Genomic DNA, 19,288 nt, shown 5'->3' with positions numbered 1-19,288 from the left:
CCATTTCTGAGATGAGACAACTGAGCTGGAACTGCCCCAAGGTCACAAAGTTAGTAAGGGGGTAGAGGGATCGGGACTCCAACGTCCTGACTCTGTGAGCAGGGGAGAGACTTCCTAAGCAGTCCAGGGAGGGCTGTGGGCTCTGGGCTGGTGGGCGCAGAGGGAGGTGTGCAGCCAAGGGGCAGGGAAGGTTGGGCCAGCCTCTCTGGAGTCCCTTCCAGCCCTGACCAGGCACCCTTCTGGAGATTGCACCCCAGTTCCCCGGGCACAGGGCAAGAGGAGCAAGGGCTGGATGTCAGCTCCCACTTGCCCACCTGCCGAAGTGTTCTTTGATAATCTTCCACTCTATCACTCTGGGCACTGAGCTGCCAGGGCTAGTTTTTCCGGGATTAAGAGGACAACTCCACTGCCAGGCATTTCCCAGTAGCCACAGGGGCAGTTGGGGGGAGGCAGGCTTGGGTCTGGGATTCCTTAATCTGAGGGGCGCCTCCCCTCTTCCCTAGCTACAAAGTCTGCGGCACTCTGCAGCAGCCCAAGACCAGCCTTCCAGCCTCCTTGCCCGGCAGTGAGCCCAAGGCCTTGGCCACACTAGCCACACCTTTGACAGGCCTTTGCCAACTGTGGCTGAGCCAGCCCCTCCCTCCCTGGCTCAGCCTCAGAGAAAGCTCGAGAGTCTTCAGGCAGCTGCCCGAGCTCCCTGGAGAGACCTGACAGCTGATGGATTGCGCCAGTCACTGGGCTTACTGGGAATTAAAAATGTGGACAGCAGTAATTAGAGCACATGGGGGTGGGGGGCACCAGGTCTTTCTGGAAGCATCTAGACACTGCCTCTATGGGAGTCCCTCTCCAGCCTGCCGGTCCCCCAGGCTTCTGGCTAGCCTTGGGTGTCACCTCACCCCCTCACCACAGAAGGGGGGCCAAGGAGGGCCGTGTGGGGAGGGCTGGGGATCCATCGTCTGGCCCCTCCCGCCCTGCTGTCTAGCAGAAATAATCTGTCTAGCTTGGGAGTCTGGGGACCTGCATGTCTCTGGCTCTGTGACCTTGGCCAGCAGCCGGCTCCCGTGACTCATTTTCTTCATCTGTACAATGAGACCATTGGACTGGATGTTCTCGAAGGCTCCTTCCAGCATAGTGAATCAACAGTTTCTCCTCCACTCGCCCTCACTCCCCACCCCCAGCCTCCGCACTGCCCGTTCTGCCATCTAACACTGCTGGAGGGGTGTGTGTATGGTGAGTGGAGTAAGGGGGTGAGGGAGGACCTGGCCTCCCCTGTGGTGGCTGTGGAGGTGGGAGGCCCTATGGCTGGAGCACTCTCATGTCTTGGGTGTCCTTGAGCAGATAGGGGCCTGGAGAAGGAAGGGCAGGTGCCTGGTGGTAGGGCTGGTTTGCTGAATATGCCCTGGGCATATTCAGTCACGGGCCGGTGGGAGGTCAGGGGGCTTCCAAGAGCATCTCAGAGAGGCAGGGAATGGAGATGCTCGCTGGGACACCCAAACTGGGCGTGTGCCCTGACTTGCTACCCTGGGTCGGGGCTGCAGGAAACCAAATAAGGAGAAGAGAAAGTATCTAACAGGACACAGGAAGCCCTGCTCAGCCTCACTCCTGGCTGCTGTGTGTATTGGGAGGGGAAGGACAGAGGGGTTCCTGAGGCCCCCACCTGCAGAGACACCAGGAGAGGACCTATGTACGACACCCCAAAGGCCCACATCCTGGGAAGTTTCCCCCATGCACATGCCCCATCCCCCCACCCCTGGCTACCAGATACAGAATTGGAGTTTCCTGTTTTCCTGCTTGCCTTCCTGGAGGTATTTTTCCCTTTACCCAAGGTATAGAGTAGAGTTCAGGCTGAACCCTCAGTCTGTGGGAGGGCAGGGGCTTGGTACTCTCCCCATCCTACCCTGGGGATTGGACTCCGCTTCCCCAAGTAGCCAGGATGGGCGCTGAGGACAGGAGCTTTGGGTTTCCGGGCTGACACAGACCCTCCGCCAGGGCTCTCTCCTCTCCATTCCAGCCTGTTCTGTGCCAATCCTGGCCAGCCACCGGAAGGCAATTTTCACCCTCTCTGTCGCCCTCTAGTGTCTATCTGCCACCACCACACCTTGCCTTTGGTCCCTCCCCTCCCTCAAGGTTTCTGGACCCCCTCACTCCCTGGCTCCTGGGTTCACTTGTTTACTCATTCGACAAACATCTCAAGGGTGCCTATTTGGGGGATGCAGAGGCCAAGAAGGCATGGCCTGGGCTTGAGAAACTCACAGATTTAGGGAGAGATGGACATGCCCACAAATAAGCCGAACAAGAGCTTGGGGCCCTAAAGGCAGGTATGGACCCGAAAGATCTGTAGGGACCCAGAGGTGAGAGTGGCCACTGCAGCTGGGGACCAGGAAGGCTCCTTGGAGTAAGAGGCAGCTGAGCTAGGTCTTGAACCATGAGCTCACCGGAACCTTTAGAGGTGGAGAGGTCATGCATGGAGGGCCCAAGGAGGTGGGTCAGCTGGACTGGGGTGTACTGGAGTCAAGGACAATGATGGGAGAGGAAGTTAGGTGGGGCATGGGGGTTAAAGGAAGTGGGGGCATTCAAAGCCCCCAGAGTCTCCAGGCTGAAAGGAAAGTCTTCCTGGGTCCCTGTGTTCCTCCCCACTGAGCTGCATGCTCTGCTCCTGGACTGAGGCAGGGGGCTGGACACACTGGGCTCTGGCTCCTTGTGCCAGATCTTCTCTCTGGGGTGGAGTCTGAGCCCCTCTCAGTTCTTGGAGGGAAGGACCCCAGGACCCTATGCCCTCCCCTCACTCCCCAGGTGCCCAAATTCACAGAGGCCTGGTCTCACCACCTGCCATCCGGGCACCAAGTGTTTTATTAGAGTCCAATTTTAATCCGCACCGCGGAGAAAGAGGGAGGGGGAAATAGAGAGAGGGGGAACCCGGACCAGACCCCAGACCCCTCCCCCCATGGGAGCCCAGGGTAGATGCCCTGTTGGGCCAAGGAAGACTTTGTGAGATCCCTGAGGGCCCCAGGAGGAGTGGGCTGGGAGCAGCAGAAGAGGGCTGGGGGGGGGGGGGGCGGTCACTGCTTTCCCACGAATGCCCCAGGCCAAGGCCCTCAGTCTAGATCTTACCCTTTCTTCAAAGGGCTGTAGCACCCTTCTCTGGGTAGCCACCACTGACCACCTCCCCACCAAATCCCGAGAAGGAAGTGCTCCTTTGGGCAGGCCCCGAAGTGCGTGTTATCCTATGCCTGTGACCCTGTGCTGCCATCTGGCCCATGTCCCAGACACAGGGCACACTGGGACAACAGGGCTTGCTCAGTCATCAGACTGCATTGCTCTCCTCTGCTCCTCACAGGCTCTTCTTCCATCTACCCCTTCTCTCTCCCTCATCCTGACCTGAAGCCCTTTTGACCTCAGGGTCAGATGCAGTGTGGTCTGAATGTCCCACCTCTTGTCATGCAGAAGGCCTGGCTGCTGTGGCCTTGGCCCAGGGCATGGAGTGAGGGCTGGAGGGGACAGCCTGGCCTGGAGAGGAGAGGTGGGACCAGGAGTAAGCTCCCCTTCTCCGGGCTGGGGCTTAGGGGCCCACCTAGTCTGTGTGGGTACTCCTGGGCCAGGGGAGGGGCTGGGGGAGGCTGTGGGCTGGCCTCCAGCCCTCAGCCAGGATCCTGCAGCCAGTTCAGAAGGAAGCAGCTCCCCAGCCTGGATGGTGCTGCACCAAGGGTTAGGCCATTCTTCCTTCTGTCTAACTTAGATCCTGCTCGCCTTCCCACCTCCTTGTCTGCCCATTGATAGAGAGGAGCCGAGGGCCCTGTGGAGAGGGTGGGGGAGGCTCCCAGGTCTGGCACCTTCCAAGGTGTCCCTGGGTCCACAGAGCTGTCCCCAGCCTGGTGAGCTGGCATCAAGCAGGAAGGGGGACAGGGTGATCCCTGTGTTCGCAACGGCTCTTTGTTCCCTGGACGTGGTGGGCAGGCAGGAGGTGGAGGTAGGGACCCTCTAGAAGCAGCAGAACCCAGCTTCTCCTCGTCTGCAGGACACCCACCCTCAAGGTCTTCCCTGGCCCGGGGACCTCTTTGTAGCAGTGGGGTGCAGGCCCCCTCACAGGTCCTGGGTCCTGACCCCTCGCCTTTCCCTATTCCAGGGGGCACCAAGCTGGGTTTGTCTGGGCTCAGAAGCCCCCACTCTCTGAGCTGCTCCGGCTGTGGTAGCTGGGACTGGGGGTCCGGGAGGGGCTGCGCGTGCGGCTGCGGGTCCCGCGGCTGCGGCTGCTGTAGCTTCCGTGGCTGTGGCCTGGGCTGGGGCTGCGGCTGGGGCTCCGGCTTGAGTACTCGCTGCTCAGGCAGCTGGAGGAGGACGAGGGGCTGGGCCGGTAGTAGGGGATAGGACGCTTTCGGGCGCTGCCGGGAGGGAAAAGCTGATTACAGGCCATTCAGGTCCCTGAGCTCTGCCCTGAGCTCTGTCTTCGGCCCTCACTCAGGTCCCGAGCCCTTCCCCAGCAGTGGCCAGAGCTTCCCTGCCTCAGTTTCCCCTGAGCTCTGGCCTTGGAGTGCCCCCTGCCCCAAACGGGTTGGACAGTCAGTGGTCTCTTGCCAATTTCCTGTCGGTCATTTCGTTTTTCCTCACTCGTCTTCACAGAATGGGGACCAAGTCTCTGCTTGGCCCGAGAAGGTGCTCAATAAATATTTGTTGAATAAATGAAACTTTTAAATATAGACAACTCACATCAACCAAGCTAAGGAGTGGTTTCTGGGCATGGAAAGGGTTGTGGATATGGCCCAGCCCTGCTTCTCTGGTCCCCACAGAGTCGAGGGTTTCGGTTTGTTGGGTCAATTCAAGGGAACAAGGAGGAGAGCCCTGGCCGTTGCTGCGCGTGCCCATGGCCCCCGCCCAGTCCCGCTGGCCCCTTCTCACTCAGCTACCTCCCGCCGCCCGGAGTTAGTTTGAAGCCAGGAGACTGTGACCCAGAGAAAAGAAAAGAGAGTGGTTAAGGGGGCAACAGTGCCCCATGGCGTGGGGTTAATTCTGAGGAAGAAAACAGGTGTACGTTAGTGGGAGGAGGAGGCAGCCTGGGAGAGGGGCTGAGGGGGGTGCCAGGTGGAAGGTGCAGGGCTCCAGTTGTCTAGGACCCTCGGCATATGGGTGAGGTGTGTGGCCCGTCTAGAGGGTGTCCCAAGCCCCGCCGTCTGGTCCCTGGCTCTGGGCTGAGGAGAGGAGGCGATGCCCTCCCCCCCCCCCCCCCCGCGATCTGCCTCACCAAGGACTTGAAAGGGCTAGTTTGAGAATCAGTCCATGTTAGAGCTGAAAAGATGCTCAGGGAAACTCTGCTAACTGCTCAGACACGAACGCCCAGATCCAGAGAGGCACACCAATCTCCCAAGGCTGCCCAGCAGGGTCTGTGGCAGAGCTGGGCTCAGAATTTTGCCTGTAGCCCTCGACCCCAAGTCAGGGGTCTAGGGCTTCAGAGTGATTTCCACAAACACAGACCATGATTGCATGGGGAGACCTGGGCCCACACCCTCCAGTCCTGGCAGAGAAGCTCTCTGATGTGGCTTCTGCCGCATCTGCCACACATTCCCCACAGCCCCATTGGACTGGGGTGGGGGGAGGGGAGAGTGGAAGGGACAGGCCCTCCCACAGCTGCCCCAGAGAGCAGGCTGCTGGTGCCCCCTCCTCCGAATTCCCCATTCCCCCGGGTGGCGGAGGTTGCTGGGAGGTGAGCAGTGAGGTTAGTGACAAAAGGAGAGGCAGACAGATGACAGCTGAACAGAGCCAGATCAGCTCACATGGGCATCTCCCCTGCGGCCTGTGGGGAGGGGGTCCGCACCGCCCCCAGGCCGGCCACAGGCCACTCGGCAGGCTGGACCTTGAGATGAAGGAGAAAAGGAGACATCATTGCCAGGAGACGGATGTGGGGAGGACCGAGAGAGGGAGGGGCTCCAGGAGGGATGGCTGGAATCTTCCGTAGCTGAACTCCATGCCTGCTGCTGCCCACTCAGACCCAAGTACACAGCCCCCGCCCCTCCGCGGGCCTGCAGACCCCTGCCTCTGAGTCCCACCCTCCCCGGCACCTCCAGTTCTAGCCTCTCTCCTCCTCCAGAGGCCTCTAGCCCTCACCAGGCCCTCTTTCTGGCCCTGAACCCCACCTCCCCTCCCTGCATCAGGTTCAATGCGTCCCGCAGGAGGTCCCTGCGGCCCGGCGGGGCCCCTCAGTACCTGGTGATGCGCCGCGGCTCCATGAAGCTGGGCGAGTCCCGGCGCCGCTTGCGGATGGGCGAGTAGCTGCGGGAGCGGCGCCGGGCGCGGGCGGCCTCGGCCTCGGCGTGCCTCGCGCGGCCCTCGCCGTCCTTGTCCCTGCGGGCCCGGCCGAGGTGAGCGACGCGACCCGGCCGGCCCACCCGGGCCCGGCCTCGCCGCCACCCCTGCGCCCGGCGGGGTCCCGGGCCCGCACTTACCGGCCCAGGGTTTTCTTGGGCGACGGCGAGCGGCTGGGGCTGCGGGTCCTCTTCTCCGCGGAGCGCGAGCGGGACTTGGAGGGCGAGCGGCTGGAGCTCCACGAGCGCGGGTGGGGGCCTGGGCTGCGCGACGAGCTCTTCCCCTCCGGGCCGCCGTGCCTGCCGTGCGCACCCGGGGACGGGGAGGTGCTGGCGGGCCGGGCGCGCGGGGGCCGCTCCTTGGTCCTGGAGGAGGGGCACGGCGACAGGGACTCAGCTACGGAGACAGTGGACTGGGCGGGGGGTGGGGTTGCAGAGTGGGGTTAAGGGGGTGCTGGTGACAGGGAGCGGGCTCAGCTAGGGACAAAGAGGGCTCAGTGGAGGGAAAGGGACTCGGCAGGGGAGGAGTTCCATGCAGAAGATGTGGATGAGGAGAAGGGTTAGTGGGGGGGAAGAAGTGGTGCGAGAGTGGGTGGAGCGGGACTAAATTCCCAGAGGAGGGAAAAGGACTGGGGGTGGGGCTGGGGTAGTGATACAAGTGTGGAAGAGAGTGTTCCGTGGCGTCGAGGGAGAGCGATCAGTGGGGGCGGGCAAGTGAGGGAGGAGAGCGCTCCCCGATGGGAGGAGAATCGTGGGTGGTGGGTGGGACTCTGTCGGGGTGAAGAGTGATCAGTGTGGGGAGAGGAGAGCTCCTTGGTGGGGAGAGCGATCAGTGAGGGGGGAACTCAGTGAGTGGGGAAGGAGAATGACCAGTGAGAGGGAGAGAGCTCACTGGGTGGGGAAGGGTGCTCCATGGTCGTGGGGGGAGGGGCAGTGATCACAGAAGGGAGAGCTTACTGAGAAGGAGGGAGAGTGGTCAGTGCGGGGAGAGCGTCAGTGGGGAGGGGGAAGCGCTCCACGGGGCTGGAGAGTGATCTTTGGGGGCAGGAAGAGTGATCAGAGGGGCCGGTGGCGGGGGGGGGGGGGGGGGAGCTGTTCTGCGGGGAGGGAGGAGGGTCAGTGCGGGGAAGGGTGTTCCATGGGATGGAGGGGGTGGGTGGGGGCAGGTGTTCCGCGGGGGCGGGGCAGGGCTCAGGGCGGAGAGGGGAGCCCCGTGCCACCCGGGGCCGGGCCGCTCACCGTTTCCCGTGCGCGCCGTGGCCTCGCTCGGAGCCGGGCTCTGGCCCGGGGCCAGGGGCGCCGCCTCCGCCGCCGCCGCCGGAGTCGCTGCTGGAGCGAGCCCTGCTGAGCGAGCGCGACGAGCCCCGGGGCGGCGCGGGCCGGGCGCGCCGGCGGCCCCTGCGGCGGGGCGCGGACGCCGAGGACCGGGAGCGCCGCCGCCGCCGCCGCCGCCGCCGCCGCCTGGCCGCCCCGCCCGCCGCGCGGCCTCCTCTGCCCTGCGACGACGGTGCTGAGCGCGGGCTCGGACTCTCCTTGCCCCGCGCGGGCGGCGTGGCTGCGCCGGCCTCCGCCTGGTCGCGGGCCCTGGGCGAGGGCGAGCTGGGCTTCTGACGGGGAGAGAGGCAGAGAGGGCACGGAGGGGGTGGAGAGGGGACGGAGGCACGGACAGAGACGGGGCGGAGGAGACGCCCGCAGAGACAGAGAAAACAGAGAGGGTGAAGAGTCCAGAGCAGAGAGAGAGAGGGAGAGGGAGAGCCGGAGGTGACAGAGCAGGGGAAGTTAGAGAAGCAGGGAGAAAAGACGGAGACGGGCAGAGAGAGGAAAAGAGGAGAGACAGACAGAGGACAGACCAAGAGAAGGAGCGAGGTCGAGGGTGAGAGAGCGGGCGGGTGGGGTGGGGGGAGAGAAGGAAAGGGGGCTTTCACCGGGCCCAGGCCGGGGGCTGCCAGTCCCGGAGCATCGCACACACGGTTCCCCGCGCCTGCCCTGCCTCTGCCTCTCCTGAGTGTCCACCTTCTGGCCTCAACAGTGCAGCTCATGCAAGGTTCTCGGCATGCAAAACACAAGAGGGACGGAGCGGTGGGGGGAGGGGGCTGAAACGGAGGGGGCTCCAGGACGGGCACGGGGGCTGGCATTGGCCCCCGATGGGACGGACGATCCCGGCAGAGAGTAGAGAGAGGGCGGGCACCGGGAGGCCGGGCCAGGGCCAGCCCCCCCAGGCCAGGCCCCCCAGAGCGTGGGGGTGGGTGAGGGGATGGAGGGGGCACACGGCACACAGATGGGGGTGGGGGCGGGGCGGGACAACTGAACTCAAAACTGAACCGAAGAAAGGGAGGAAAAACAGAAATAAAAAAAAAACCAAATCCACAAATGTCATTAGATACCAAAATCAAAAACAATGTCTGAACTCCTGGGGAACTGACATTTTTTTCTGTTAACATTTTTCTTTCTTTGTTTTCCGGCCCTGCAGAGACCTGTGGAGCTGTCAGTAGCACCCGACTGTCTTTCTGTTTCTCTCTTTTCTTTTCCTTTTTTTTTTTTTAAGTTCTGATTTTTTAAGTCCCTCTTGGTTAACGTCCACTTACCAATAAAGTGGCACTTCCTCCTTTAGTAGGTAAGATGTGTAAGAGAAGGGAAAAGTGTGGTAGCGTAAGTTCATCATTAGATTCACAAAAATGCAAGAGAGATAGAGAGAGAGAGAGAAAAACGCAACCACCCCATTCTAGGCCGAGAGGAGGCCACACCGCCTCTGGAGGAAGGACTGGCAGCGCCCGGCGGCTCCTCGGGCCTGAGCAGGCACCTCTTTGGTGACTGCTGGATAGAGATGTCAAATGGTTTTCCAAAAGTGCAGTTAGGACACAAGGGTTGGGATTCAGAAAACCAGAAAGGGAGCCTGGTACCATCAAAAGGGCCCTGGCTGGCCACCAGGGGTCTGAGAGCCTGCCACTACCTCACTGAGTGACCCTGGCTAAGTCACTTCCCCATCCTGGGCCTCAGTTTACCCATCTGCAAAATGAGAGGGTTGGGCTTTGCTTCCTGATGTCCCTTCCAGAGCAAGTATTCCAGGATTCTCTGTGTACCCCTGGCCACCCTCTCCATCCTCCTCCCTTCACAGAACTGACCCCTCCTCCTGTCCTTGGGCTTCCATCTGGTAACAGTTGATTACACTCCGGGGTTTAGAAGTCTGTCCCCCATTCCTACCCCACCCCCAATCACCAGCATAACTTGACTTTGAGCACCCCCAGGGCAGATTATTTTGTTGGATTCAGCTCTGTAATCTCGGTTTGATCACAGAACTTGGTGTCTAGGAGGGCCTCAATGCCTGTTGCTGAGAAAGGAGTAAATGCCTTTCCAGGGGTCAGAGGCCAAACCAGGTCGTCCTAGAAGAGGGGCAGGGTGGCCAAGCTTTTTTGGCAGGCTCTTTGGATGAGAAAACAAACCAACTACCACCCCTCAGGGCACTTTGCTGCCAAGAGACTGGAAGGAGCATGGTTTCCTTGGCATGGCCCCGGTGCTGCTGGCAAGAGTGGTGCCAAGGCCTTTCTGCGCAAGCCTGGATCCAGCCAGGGCTTGGAGGCAGAGCCAAGAAGTCAGTCTCATCGGTGGAAAGGCACAGCCAGCTTGTGATTGATGGCTGAAGCAGCCAATGAACACTGGCAGGAGCAGGTGAGCTCAGCTGTCCAGAGTCAAATGGGCCATGAAGGCCTCCTGGGAGAGCCTGGTGTTTCCCTCTGGGGCAGAGTGGATATCACTGGGTACTGAGATACCCCCCTGAGCACCCCGACTCTCCTGATCACCAGCTCACCCCTCATCCTAGGCTAGGAAACATGGGAACTGGGCTGACTCGCCATGGCCCCTCTGAGATGGCAGTTCCGTTCTCAACAGACCTCACCAGGAGACCCTTGGCTCCCCTGACGCACATCCCCTCCACCCCAGCAGGTGGCCAGTGCCTACGGCTCCCAAGCCCCCAGGACTAGGTTCTGTCATACAGCATATCCTTGTTCCTCCAGAGGAGGCAAATGAGAAAGCAATCTCCAGGATCTTCACATTGCCAAGTTCTTCCCTATCTCCTGGGTTGTCCGAGTGTGCAAAGTGAACAGATACTAGGTGGGGGAGTGGGAGCCCTGGGAGCCAAGGCGTAGTGACCCGTACATACCCAGGAAACACTGGACCCTGCCTTTAAGACGCCCTTGCTTGCTGCTCTGATGGGGGCGGGTAGCAAAGCCAGAAGGCAGAATGTTGAACTGGGGGTCAGGACCTGGCTGTGAACCCTGGCTCCGACCTAGACTCTGGATCTGTGCCGCCTTCTCTGACTCCAGGAGAGAGGCCACCAGTGGGGGAAGGAGACTGAGGGCCTTGATATTCCTTCCCACAGACCCCGTGGGGGGCCCTCTCTACTTCCCAGTGTTGGGCTGGGAGTGTGGTGGGAACGTTAGGAACAAAAAGGGTCTGGGTTGGGTGGATGCCCACCCCCATCACGGTGCTACCCCCAGCTGCTGAGGCCCCCTGTGCTTCTCTGGACGCTTCCTGCCTGGTGCGCCTTCAGGTCGAACCTGTCCCCTCCTCCAAGCCAAATGCCATAGCTTCAGATGGTAGTAACTGGCAAAGTGAAACACCCTGGAATCAGCCCCGATGTGAGTCTGCTGTGAGACCTCAAGGAAGTGACCTCTTGCGGGCCTCGGTTTCCCCACTGGTAAAGTGGGGTTTACTGGGGTCTTTGGGGGGTGGGCCTGAATAGGGGTTGAGAGGTTCTTTCGAGAGCACCAGTGACTGACAGTCCCCTCACAGATGCACGGGGTCAGAGCAGTGCAGGAAGGTCTGGGCACCCCCATGTGCCAGGATGGTGGAGGATGGGAAGAAGGCGCCGCTGGGCAGCGTGGCAGACAGCGCCCTCCCTGGGGGAAGACTCCTAGGGCCGATCTCACACCCTTATCCACCCATCCCTCCCTGGAGAAAGGGCCACCACGATCCTGTCGGAGCGTGAGCCTCAACCTCCGCTTGGCTGGGTCTTGTTCTTCCCAGGAACTGAGGGAGAGCCAAGTCCAGACACCATGGGATTTCACAGCTAGACAGGACTAGCTGTCCTGGCCAGGGACCTCCAAACATCTACTCCAGAAGCCTGTTCTTTGTGACTCCTGTCCCCTCTTCCCCTTCCCTGCCCTCACCCCCCACGACCCCCTCACGGCCTGGCTAATGCCTATGGGCCCTCAGCTCAAGACCACCTCCTCCAGGAAGCCTCCCCTGACCCTCATCCTGAGTCAGGCGCATACCTCTATGATCTCACAGACCCTTGTGCCTTCTTTCTGTAGGGACTGTGCCAGGTTGTGTTAGGGCCGGGCCTACGGTGGTGAGCAGAGCTCCCCATCCACGGTTCAGCTTTTCTCTCTAATTGTTCTGAGCCATTTTTGTCAGGCCTCTAGCCTGGCAGGTGCGGCCTCAAACCCAGGTCAGCCTGCCTCTCGCCAGGTGTGGATACCCAGACAGGGCCTGGCACGGAAGTGTGCCCAGCAAATGTTGGCTTAGTGTATGTGTGAACGAATGAATACGTGAGTGCAGGAGACTTGCCTGTCTTTGAGCCCGGCTTCCAGAAGCCTCTCTGCTCCTTGGTACCACCTGCTATCTGCTCTCTTCTCTTTTGCTTATGTAAGAAGTCTTTGAGAGGAAAAGACAATGGGAAAGAGTAGCAAGAGACGGTGCGCTAGGCCAGGGCTGGCATTTTTAAGGACAAGAACACTGAGCATCTGGGATGCTTTACCCTTGCTCCCCCCAGGGCTCAGACAACTACCCCCCTAACTCAGCATCTCAGCGTCTGACAATCCCATTTCTGGGTCCCTGGTCACATCAGGTCCTCCCAGAAGATGGGGGCCTCTACTCGTCCCATCAGTCTGGGACGGAGTCTCCCTGTGGGACCAACAGTGATTTCTTCCTCCCTGAACAACTTCCTGTCTGCCTTCCCAACACCACTCACAGATGAGGAATGTTCTGAGTGGATGAGCTCCTCACCACTGGTCCCTGGGGTCAACATGGGGGGAGGAGAGGATGGATAGCCAGGCCTACTCTTTCCAAAGCTGAGGATGGAGGTCCACCGAAGCCTCACAAGGGCTGGGATGTCGGACTTCTGTAGCTACTCCCAGATGGAACAGGAAACAGCTTAAAGATCAGGGATGGGGAGGCGGGTCCCCTGAGGACCTACTCCTGATGCGTACCCTCAATGTGACTGGATGAGCACGGGGCTGGGAGTCGCAAGTCTCAGGACCTAGGCTCCGTTTTGCTCCAACACCTTGGGGAAACCCAGCCCCTATCGACTGTCCTTTCTGACTCATTCTCTGCACATTAAGCTCAAATTCAGAAGACAGAAGGATGCTGGGCGGCTGAGGGAGCCCCTGTCTGGGATGGGTAGTGGTCCAGGCAGGGGGAGGGTGAGCTGAGAGTCCCCTCCATCCCCCAAACTGCCCCACAGAAACTTTGCTAAGTAGGCCCTCTAAGTCCAATGCCAACTCACTAGCCCCCTGAAGTTCAACTACCATCACACCCGAAAGATGGAGCTGTGAGGGTCAGCCCTGGTCCCAGCTGCTGCCCCAGAGTCTGCAGCTCCCACCCTAAGTTCCACCTGCCACCGGGACAGGACGCTTGGGAGCCCGGCAGGCCCTGGAGGGTGGGACAGGGCTCCTTCCTCAGGCTTGGCCTCAGCCAGAACTTCTTCCAGGATCTGGAGGCCAAGAGGCCAGGCACAGGTGCCTCCACCACTGCTTACTGCCCAGATGGGCCCCAGGAGCTGGCAGGGGTGAGGGGCAGGGGGGCTTAGCAGCTACTCCAGACAACAGAAATCAAATTGGCTCAACCACAGCATACAGTTCAGGAAGGGAACACGAACTTGGAATGCTAACCACACAGAAATGCATTCGGACAACAAAATGAGAAAGAGAAGGAGTGGAGGGGCTCGGGTGGGGCAGGGGTTGGGGTGGGAGAGGAAGAAGGAGGCGCGGGGCAGGTGGACGGGAGGGGAAACATGAACCAGAAGAGTTGTGGGGGTGGTGATGGTGGGGGGAAGTCAAGAAAACCAAACGACAAACCAGGAAACACAGCTTTGTAGCTCATTTGGGGAAAATGCAAGTTTACAAATGAGTAGTCACTAAAATAAAGAAAGAAAAGGGAGAGGGGGAGAAAACCAACCAGAGCGAGATCGAGAGAAAGAGAGAGAAAACCACATTCAAACCAAGCAGAGTGGCGGGGCTTATCTGGAGATGGGAGCGAGCGGGCGCACAGCTGAGCCGGGATACCTACCTTCTCAGTGGTCAGGGACAGGAATGCAATAATAAAAAAGAAAAGAAGGTCTCCGCATTGGGAATGCAGAAGGGGGGTAAAGATAGTGACTCTAAGCTGCGCTCCCCCTCGGGAACCAGCACCAGTACAGCCAGTCTGGCTTTTGGTCTAGTCCCAGGGATGGGAGGGGGCTCCTACCCAGCGTTTCTGTTTTCCTTTTTTTTTTTTTAGAACCCACAGGCTCCAAGAGCCAAGCTTTCCTTAACTCTTTAAACAACAGAAAACCTCCAGAGGGCATGCAGGAAGCAGCTGATGGAAGCAGAACCAGAGGGCGGGCTAAGGAGAGGGGCTGGCAGCATGGGGAGAGAGGCCCATGTTGGGGAGAGAGATGGAGAGAAAGAGAGTCAGAGACAGACTTGACAAAGAGAGAGAGAGAGAGAGAAACAAAGACAGAAGGAAACAGACAAGCAGGGAATAGAGAGAGGTGGGCCCAGACGGAAAAAGGAGAGAAAAGCTGTTTCAACAAGGCAGAGTGAATAGATGGGGTGAAGGGTTCGGTTCATTTAAAAGGGAAGGCAACCACAGATCTGGTCGGAGGCCCGAAGCTGCCTCAGGCCTACCACTTTCCCGGGGCTTCTGCATCATTTTAGGAAAACTCATCCCTCCGGCCTTCTGGCTTCATCCCGGAAGAAAGGCCAAGATGCCCCTTCCTCTTCTGACTGCCTCCCTCTAGCTGTGGCCACTGTTCTTTCTGGGAGCAGGTAGGGGGGGAGGCCTGGGATGGCACAGGTTAGGCAGTGCCATGGCCACCTCTTCTTGGGGTCACCCTAGGCTGCCCATTTCGTGATGAAATTTGAGCCAAAGGTAGAGGCCACAGCAAGCCTATAGGGGCCTTTCTCAGGAACCCTCTCTGCCACCCTCCCCGAATAGTGAGGGTTCCCTTTGACACTTCCAATGCCAGGGACAGCTAGAGCCAAGACAGGGCCCCTACTTCTAAGCCCTTAAACCCTGCAGGCCTTTTCTGGGACTTGGGCTCAGCATCTTACTCCTCAGTCCCAAACCGTGTGACCTTGAGCAGCCCCCTTTCCTCTCTGCCTCACTATTTCTGTCCCCATATGTGCGTGAACTGGGAGGGTGTAGGGTTCCCTGAGACTCTGAAGCAACGCTCATACAGAGTTGGGCTTGCTGGATGCAGGGCCCACCTATACCCTGGGCTCCCTGTGGGCAGGCCCCAGTGCCAGGGAGTTGAGAGCTGGGAGTGTGCCATCGACATCTGGAGGGGTTCCTCAGGGGAAAGGCAGGTGCTGAAACGATCAGCATCACCTCCCAAATCCTCCTCCCCTTACTCAGGGTTCCCAGAGTGTGCTTTCCATTGACCACTCTCTCCACATCTTGGCTGTGGCTGGTGGTCTTGAGGTGAGAGGGCTGGAGTCTCCTTTTGGGTCTACCTCTAAAAAGCTGTGTGACCTTGAGCTGGTCATTGACCTCTCTGAGCTGCAGGGAGCAGTAAATAGCAGAACCCAGAAATCCCTTTGGCGGTTTCTCCCTGGCCTGGGATGGAACAACACAGAGATGTGTTGGGAGCCAGCACCCGGCTAGCCTTTGTCTCAAGAGGAGGATGGTCTTGTTCTCTTGCCTGGGAGTGTCTGGCTTTGAAGCCCTCACCTGAGCTCAACTCTCTCAGGGGTGTATGGCTCCCTCCTCCAGGATGTGAGGCCTGGCACAGAAGGTGCACAGCAGCCTGGCTCTGTCACCCCAGCCATCCTATCCTAGATGGAACCGGGGAGACACCGGGTGCTTGCTGCCCTGGGATGCTCCCTGGGTGACCTGGGACAAGTCTCTCTTCCTCCCTGGGTCTCCCAGCTTCCCTCCAAGGTTCCTTATAGGTAGGGACATGGAAGAACAGTGCGGGCCACTCCTGTTCATTTAAAAGCTGAGGCAGTTCCAGCACGTGCCCCGGGGTCGAGGAGAGGACTGGCTGCTGTTTTGGCAGGAGCTGTTGGCGTGGGAGTCACTTTTTAAGAGTTATCTTCCCTTTTAAATTCTGGTTACAAAGGAAAAAAGAATAAGTAGATAGATGTATACGATTAATGTTCGCTTGAGATTCCAAACCCATCTCTGCGTTAGGAGGAGAGGCCCCCACAGTAACACGCACAAAAGCAAAATTCTAGAAAAACATAGAAGATAGGAAAAAAACAAAAACAAAAAACCAGAGAGATAGTTTGCATTTCTGTACATTACCAAAGGAAACCAAAAAAAGAAAGAAAATACAAACAAAAACAAAATAACAGGAAAAGTTACATAAACGTCCCCACCCTCTTCCCTTGCCGACTATACAAGAAATGGAATCACAGTATTACCACGGTTCAAATGGGAGGCTAAAAAAACAAGCAAAAACATAGACGGGGTTAAAAATGGTGAGCTTTTCTTTTTTTTCCGTTTGTTCTCTCTCTTTTTTTTTTTTTTTAAAGGTAGCGTCCAAGAATACCCCCACCCCCCAGTACTTGTCCCCAAAGACATTTTTGGTGAATGGCTAAGACTACGACCCCCCCACCCCCATCTCACCTCCCAGGAGGTGCAGGTGAGAGGCCTGGATGTCCTGAGATCCCAGATCTCGCAGGGCCCGAGGGCAGGGAGAGGATTTGGGGAGCATGCTTCGTGAAAGGGGTAACAAAGTGCTGTCTCTTAGAAAACTCCCAGGGCAGTGCAAAATGAAATCCCATTCTGGGAGGGAATCAAGATTTGGGTGCTGCTGAGGCGACGCCCTCCCCAAGGCTGGAGGCTAGGCTGTCTTCCTTGATTGCTCTCTCCTGGGGTCTACGTAGACTATGGCTGTTCTGTCTGTACAAGCCCAGGGCCCCTAGTGGCCTACTGCTCAGGGAGGGGAGAGCACCAGAAGTGGGATGGAGCCTTCTAGTGGCCCTGGCTGCCTTCTGTACTTTTCTAGGAGGATGGGGAGCTCCCACGAGAAGGTGTTTGGGGCCCTGGCTCTGTGCCCTTGGTGGTGGGGGGATAGGTACACCCTCTCCTGGGTTTTCCCTGCTTGAGCCATTATCTCTGGGGCCTATGGCAACAGTCCCTGTCCTGGCTTCGTTCAGCTGCCTCTGTGTGTCCTCTCCCACCCCCAAGGCAGATCCTGGGACATGGGTGCGATCCTCCCTATGTGGCCCAAGCAGGTGCCTAGGAGCTCAGGAGCCCGGCACCCTGTCCAAGCGGGGCAGTCTCGAAACAGGTAATGTCCTTAAACAAAAATTAAGCTTGAGACCGAGAGCCTTTTGTCAGCTGCCTTTGGCTTCCTCCCTAAGGCCTTGGGAGTAAGGGTGTTTGAGAAAAGAAAGGGAGTGAAGGAAACAGCCAAAAATCAAAATGAAACTGACCAACACGGACATGTTTGCTGCTGAGACCTGAGGTCTGGGGAGGGGCAGCCCCCGCCCTCCCTGCTGAGGCGTCTGGGGCAGTTTGGGTGGGTGGGGGGGACCTGCAGGCCTGCCCACCCCAAGTCCCCCGTGCCCACCCCGTGCCCCTGCCAGTACTGCAGCCCCCTCTCCCTGAGGGGGCTCTATCCTGTACTCCAAGATCAATAGACAAAGGGATGTGGGCCCCCCCTGGGGCTCAGGAGAGCCCCCAACCCCAGCCCATCCACCTGGGAAAGGCTGAGAAGCCTGTCTGTTCTGCCAGCCCTATCATCACCACACCTGCTTGTGGGTCTCAAGGACTCTGTGCCCCTGCTGGAGGATGGGTAGGGACAGTTTTTGAGTGGTGCTGGTGTGGAGTCTCTGAGGGAGCAATGGGTACACTGGCAGGCGCTTTAGGAAAGATGGGACATGGGGAACTGCTGTCCACGCGTGGGCAGTCCCCGGGGGGGGGGGGGAAGGACAGACTTTCCTTGGAGCAGGGACTTTAGAAATGCAGCTCAGCGGCGGCTTGGGGACAGAGAAGGGGGGGGGGCTCTGAGGGTGGGGAGTGAGGCAGTGAGGGGGTTGAGGGAGGGAGGGTGCTCAGAGAGGGGGAGAGGGCTTGGTGGGGAGAGGGAGACTCAGGGCCTAAGTGATGCCCAGGGGAGATCCCGTCTCTCTCGAATCCGACTCCTGACTGCGACCCCTAGCATCGTCCATGCCCCTCCCACCCCAATAGGCCTGGGGGGAGGGAGGCAGGAGACCTGGGTTCTCCTCAGCTCTGTTCCCAACCGCCTGAGAGCCGCGGTCAAGCCCCCTTTGGCCGTCCGTTTGCCAAGCTCAAGGGTGGCCCAAGCCTGCAGGCCCCCCTCCCCCTGACACTCGGGCCAGGTGGGCGCACCAACCAAGCATTCCAGGCCGCTCCCGAGCCGGGAGGGGGAAGCGGCGCCTCCCTCCCCGGTTACACACTCACCGCGCCCTACCCGGCGGTGACGCCCCCCGCCCCCAGCGCGGCGCAGCCCGCACGGCGCGGGAACCCTCTGCAAAGCAAAGCGTACGTACATCTGGCGGGCTGTGCGCCGAGCCGGGGCGGCCCCCGTGCGCTCCGCTCCGCTGTCTGTTGCCGCCGTTCTGCTGGGGCGACCCCCATCCGCTGCCGCCAGACGGGGAAGGCGACCGGCTCCCGCTGGACCGCTGGCTGCCCGTCTTCCGCCCGTCATCTCGGTGCTTGGGGCTCAGCCTTGGGTGGGGGGGAGATGGGGGGGGAGCCGGCGTGGGACGCTCCTTCTGCAAGTGGAACCGCTGCTCCCGCACGAAGGGCAGCCCCTCGCCCGCCCTCTCCCTTGCATTTAGAGAGCAAGGCCCTAGCCTGCACACTGCCTCGATTTCCAGTTCAGCGTCTGGGGCGTCTCTGGGCGGGGGCCGAAGTTCTGCCCGGCCCACTGCCAGGTGAGGGGGCACCTGCTCACTCCTGGTAGATTTCCACCCATCGATTGCTGCCCCGACCACCATCCTCTTCCTCAGCCCCCTCTCCAGCCCTCGGGATTGTTCAATCTGCAAGAAAGCCGAGCTGAACCTCCTCTGGAAGGCTCCCAGGGGCCCAGGACCTACCTGCTGGGTGATCTGGAATCGCTGTAATGGGAGGAGAGGGAGGGGCTCTGGGAGCTGCCGCTGCTGTGGCGATTGGACCTCCGACCTGGGGACTCTGCGTGTGGCCTGGGAGAGAAACCAGCCAGTACCTAAGTTCTGCCTGACCTCCCCAAGGGAGACCCCACCCCCTATAGTCTCCTACAGATATAACCCCGTTAGTCCAGGTGGGTCATTTGTGGGAATTAGTCAAAGGCACCCTTTTGTCTAGACAGCTGTGGTCCCCAGGACCTCACTGACCCCTCAGCACATGCTCTTGTGACTAGCGGTGGAGGGATGTGGCGAGTAACAAGGGCCGAGCTTGAGAGAACCCTGGACTAGGAGGCAGGAGGCCTGGGTTCCAGTTCCCTGGTTTGCTGCTGACTCGCAGGGGCTCTTGGCTTCCTCTCTGGGTCTGAATTTTTCCATCTGGGCAGCGGGGCCAAAATGAGCTATCTCCAAGGGCCCAATTCTATGATTCTAGAAAGCGGAAGGGGGAGGAGCTAGAGAATGGTGAAGGGTTCTCACCTCTTCCTCTCTTTGTTCTTCTCTTTTCTTTTGCTCTTGGGGCTTCGGGATCTGCAGAAAGCAGAGGCTGAGGAGACAGCTCAGCCTGAGCCCAGCAGGGGGCCAGGAGGAGGGCTGTGCCTAGGTGTGGGTCCGAGATTTGTTTTCGTCTGGGACCTGAGTCCCCACCCCCAGCCCTGCTGG

General features: G+C 59.6%; 1 protein-coding gene across 1 annotated transcript in view; it reads right to left on the bottom strand.

The window, feature by feature from the left end:
• Positions 1 to 4,066: 4,066 nt before the first annotated feature.
• The window catches only part of SRRM3 (serine/arginine repetitive matrix 3), a 33,171-nt gene continuing 17,949 nt past the window's right edge, over positions 4,067 to 19,288 (bottom strand). Inside the window, exons 8-14 of the mRNA XM_048224570.2 lie at positions 19,106 to 19,156; positions 18,563 to 18,667; positions 18,014 to 18,191; positions 7,533 to 7,900; positions 6,435 to 6,659; positions 6,196 to 6,333; positions 4,067 to 4,379 (exon numbers count right to left, since the gene is read on the bottom strand). Coding sequence (XP_048080527.1) covers positions 4,151 to 4,379; positions 6,196 to 6,333; positions 6,435 to 6,659; positions 7,533 to 7,900; positions 18,014 to 18,191; positions 18,563 to 18,667; positions 19,106 to 19,156 — 1,294 coding nt within the window. The 3' untranslated portion in view covers positions 4,067 to 4,150. The remainder of the gene's footprint in view (positions 4,380 to 6,195; positions 6,334 to 6,434; positions 6,660 to 7,532; positions 7,901 to 18,013; positions 18,192 to 18,562; positions 18,668 to 19,105; positions 19,157 to 19,288) is intronic.

The sequence above is a fragment of the Ursus arctos genome, unplaced genomic scaffold, assembly GCF_023065955.2.
Source record: "Ursus arctos isolate Adak ecotype North America unplaced genomic scaffold, UrsArc2.0 scaffold_2, whole genome shotgun sequence".
Taxonomy (NCBI): Eukaryota; Metazoa; Chordata; class Mammalia; order Carnivora; family Ursidae; genus Ursus; species Ursus arctos.
The sequence above is the reverse complement of the archived record's forward strand: the minus strand, read 5'-3'. Positions and strand labels throughout refer to the sequence as shown.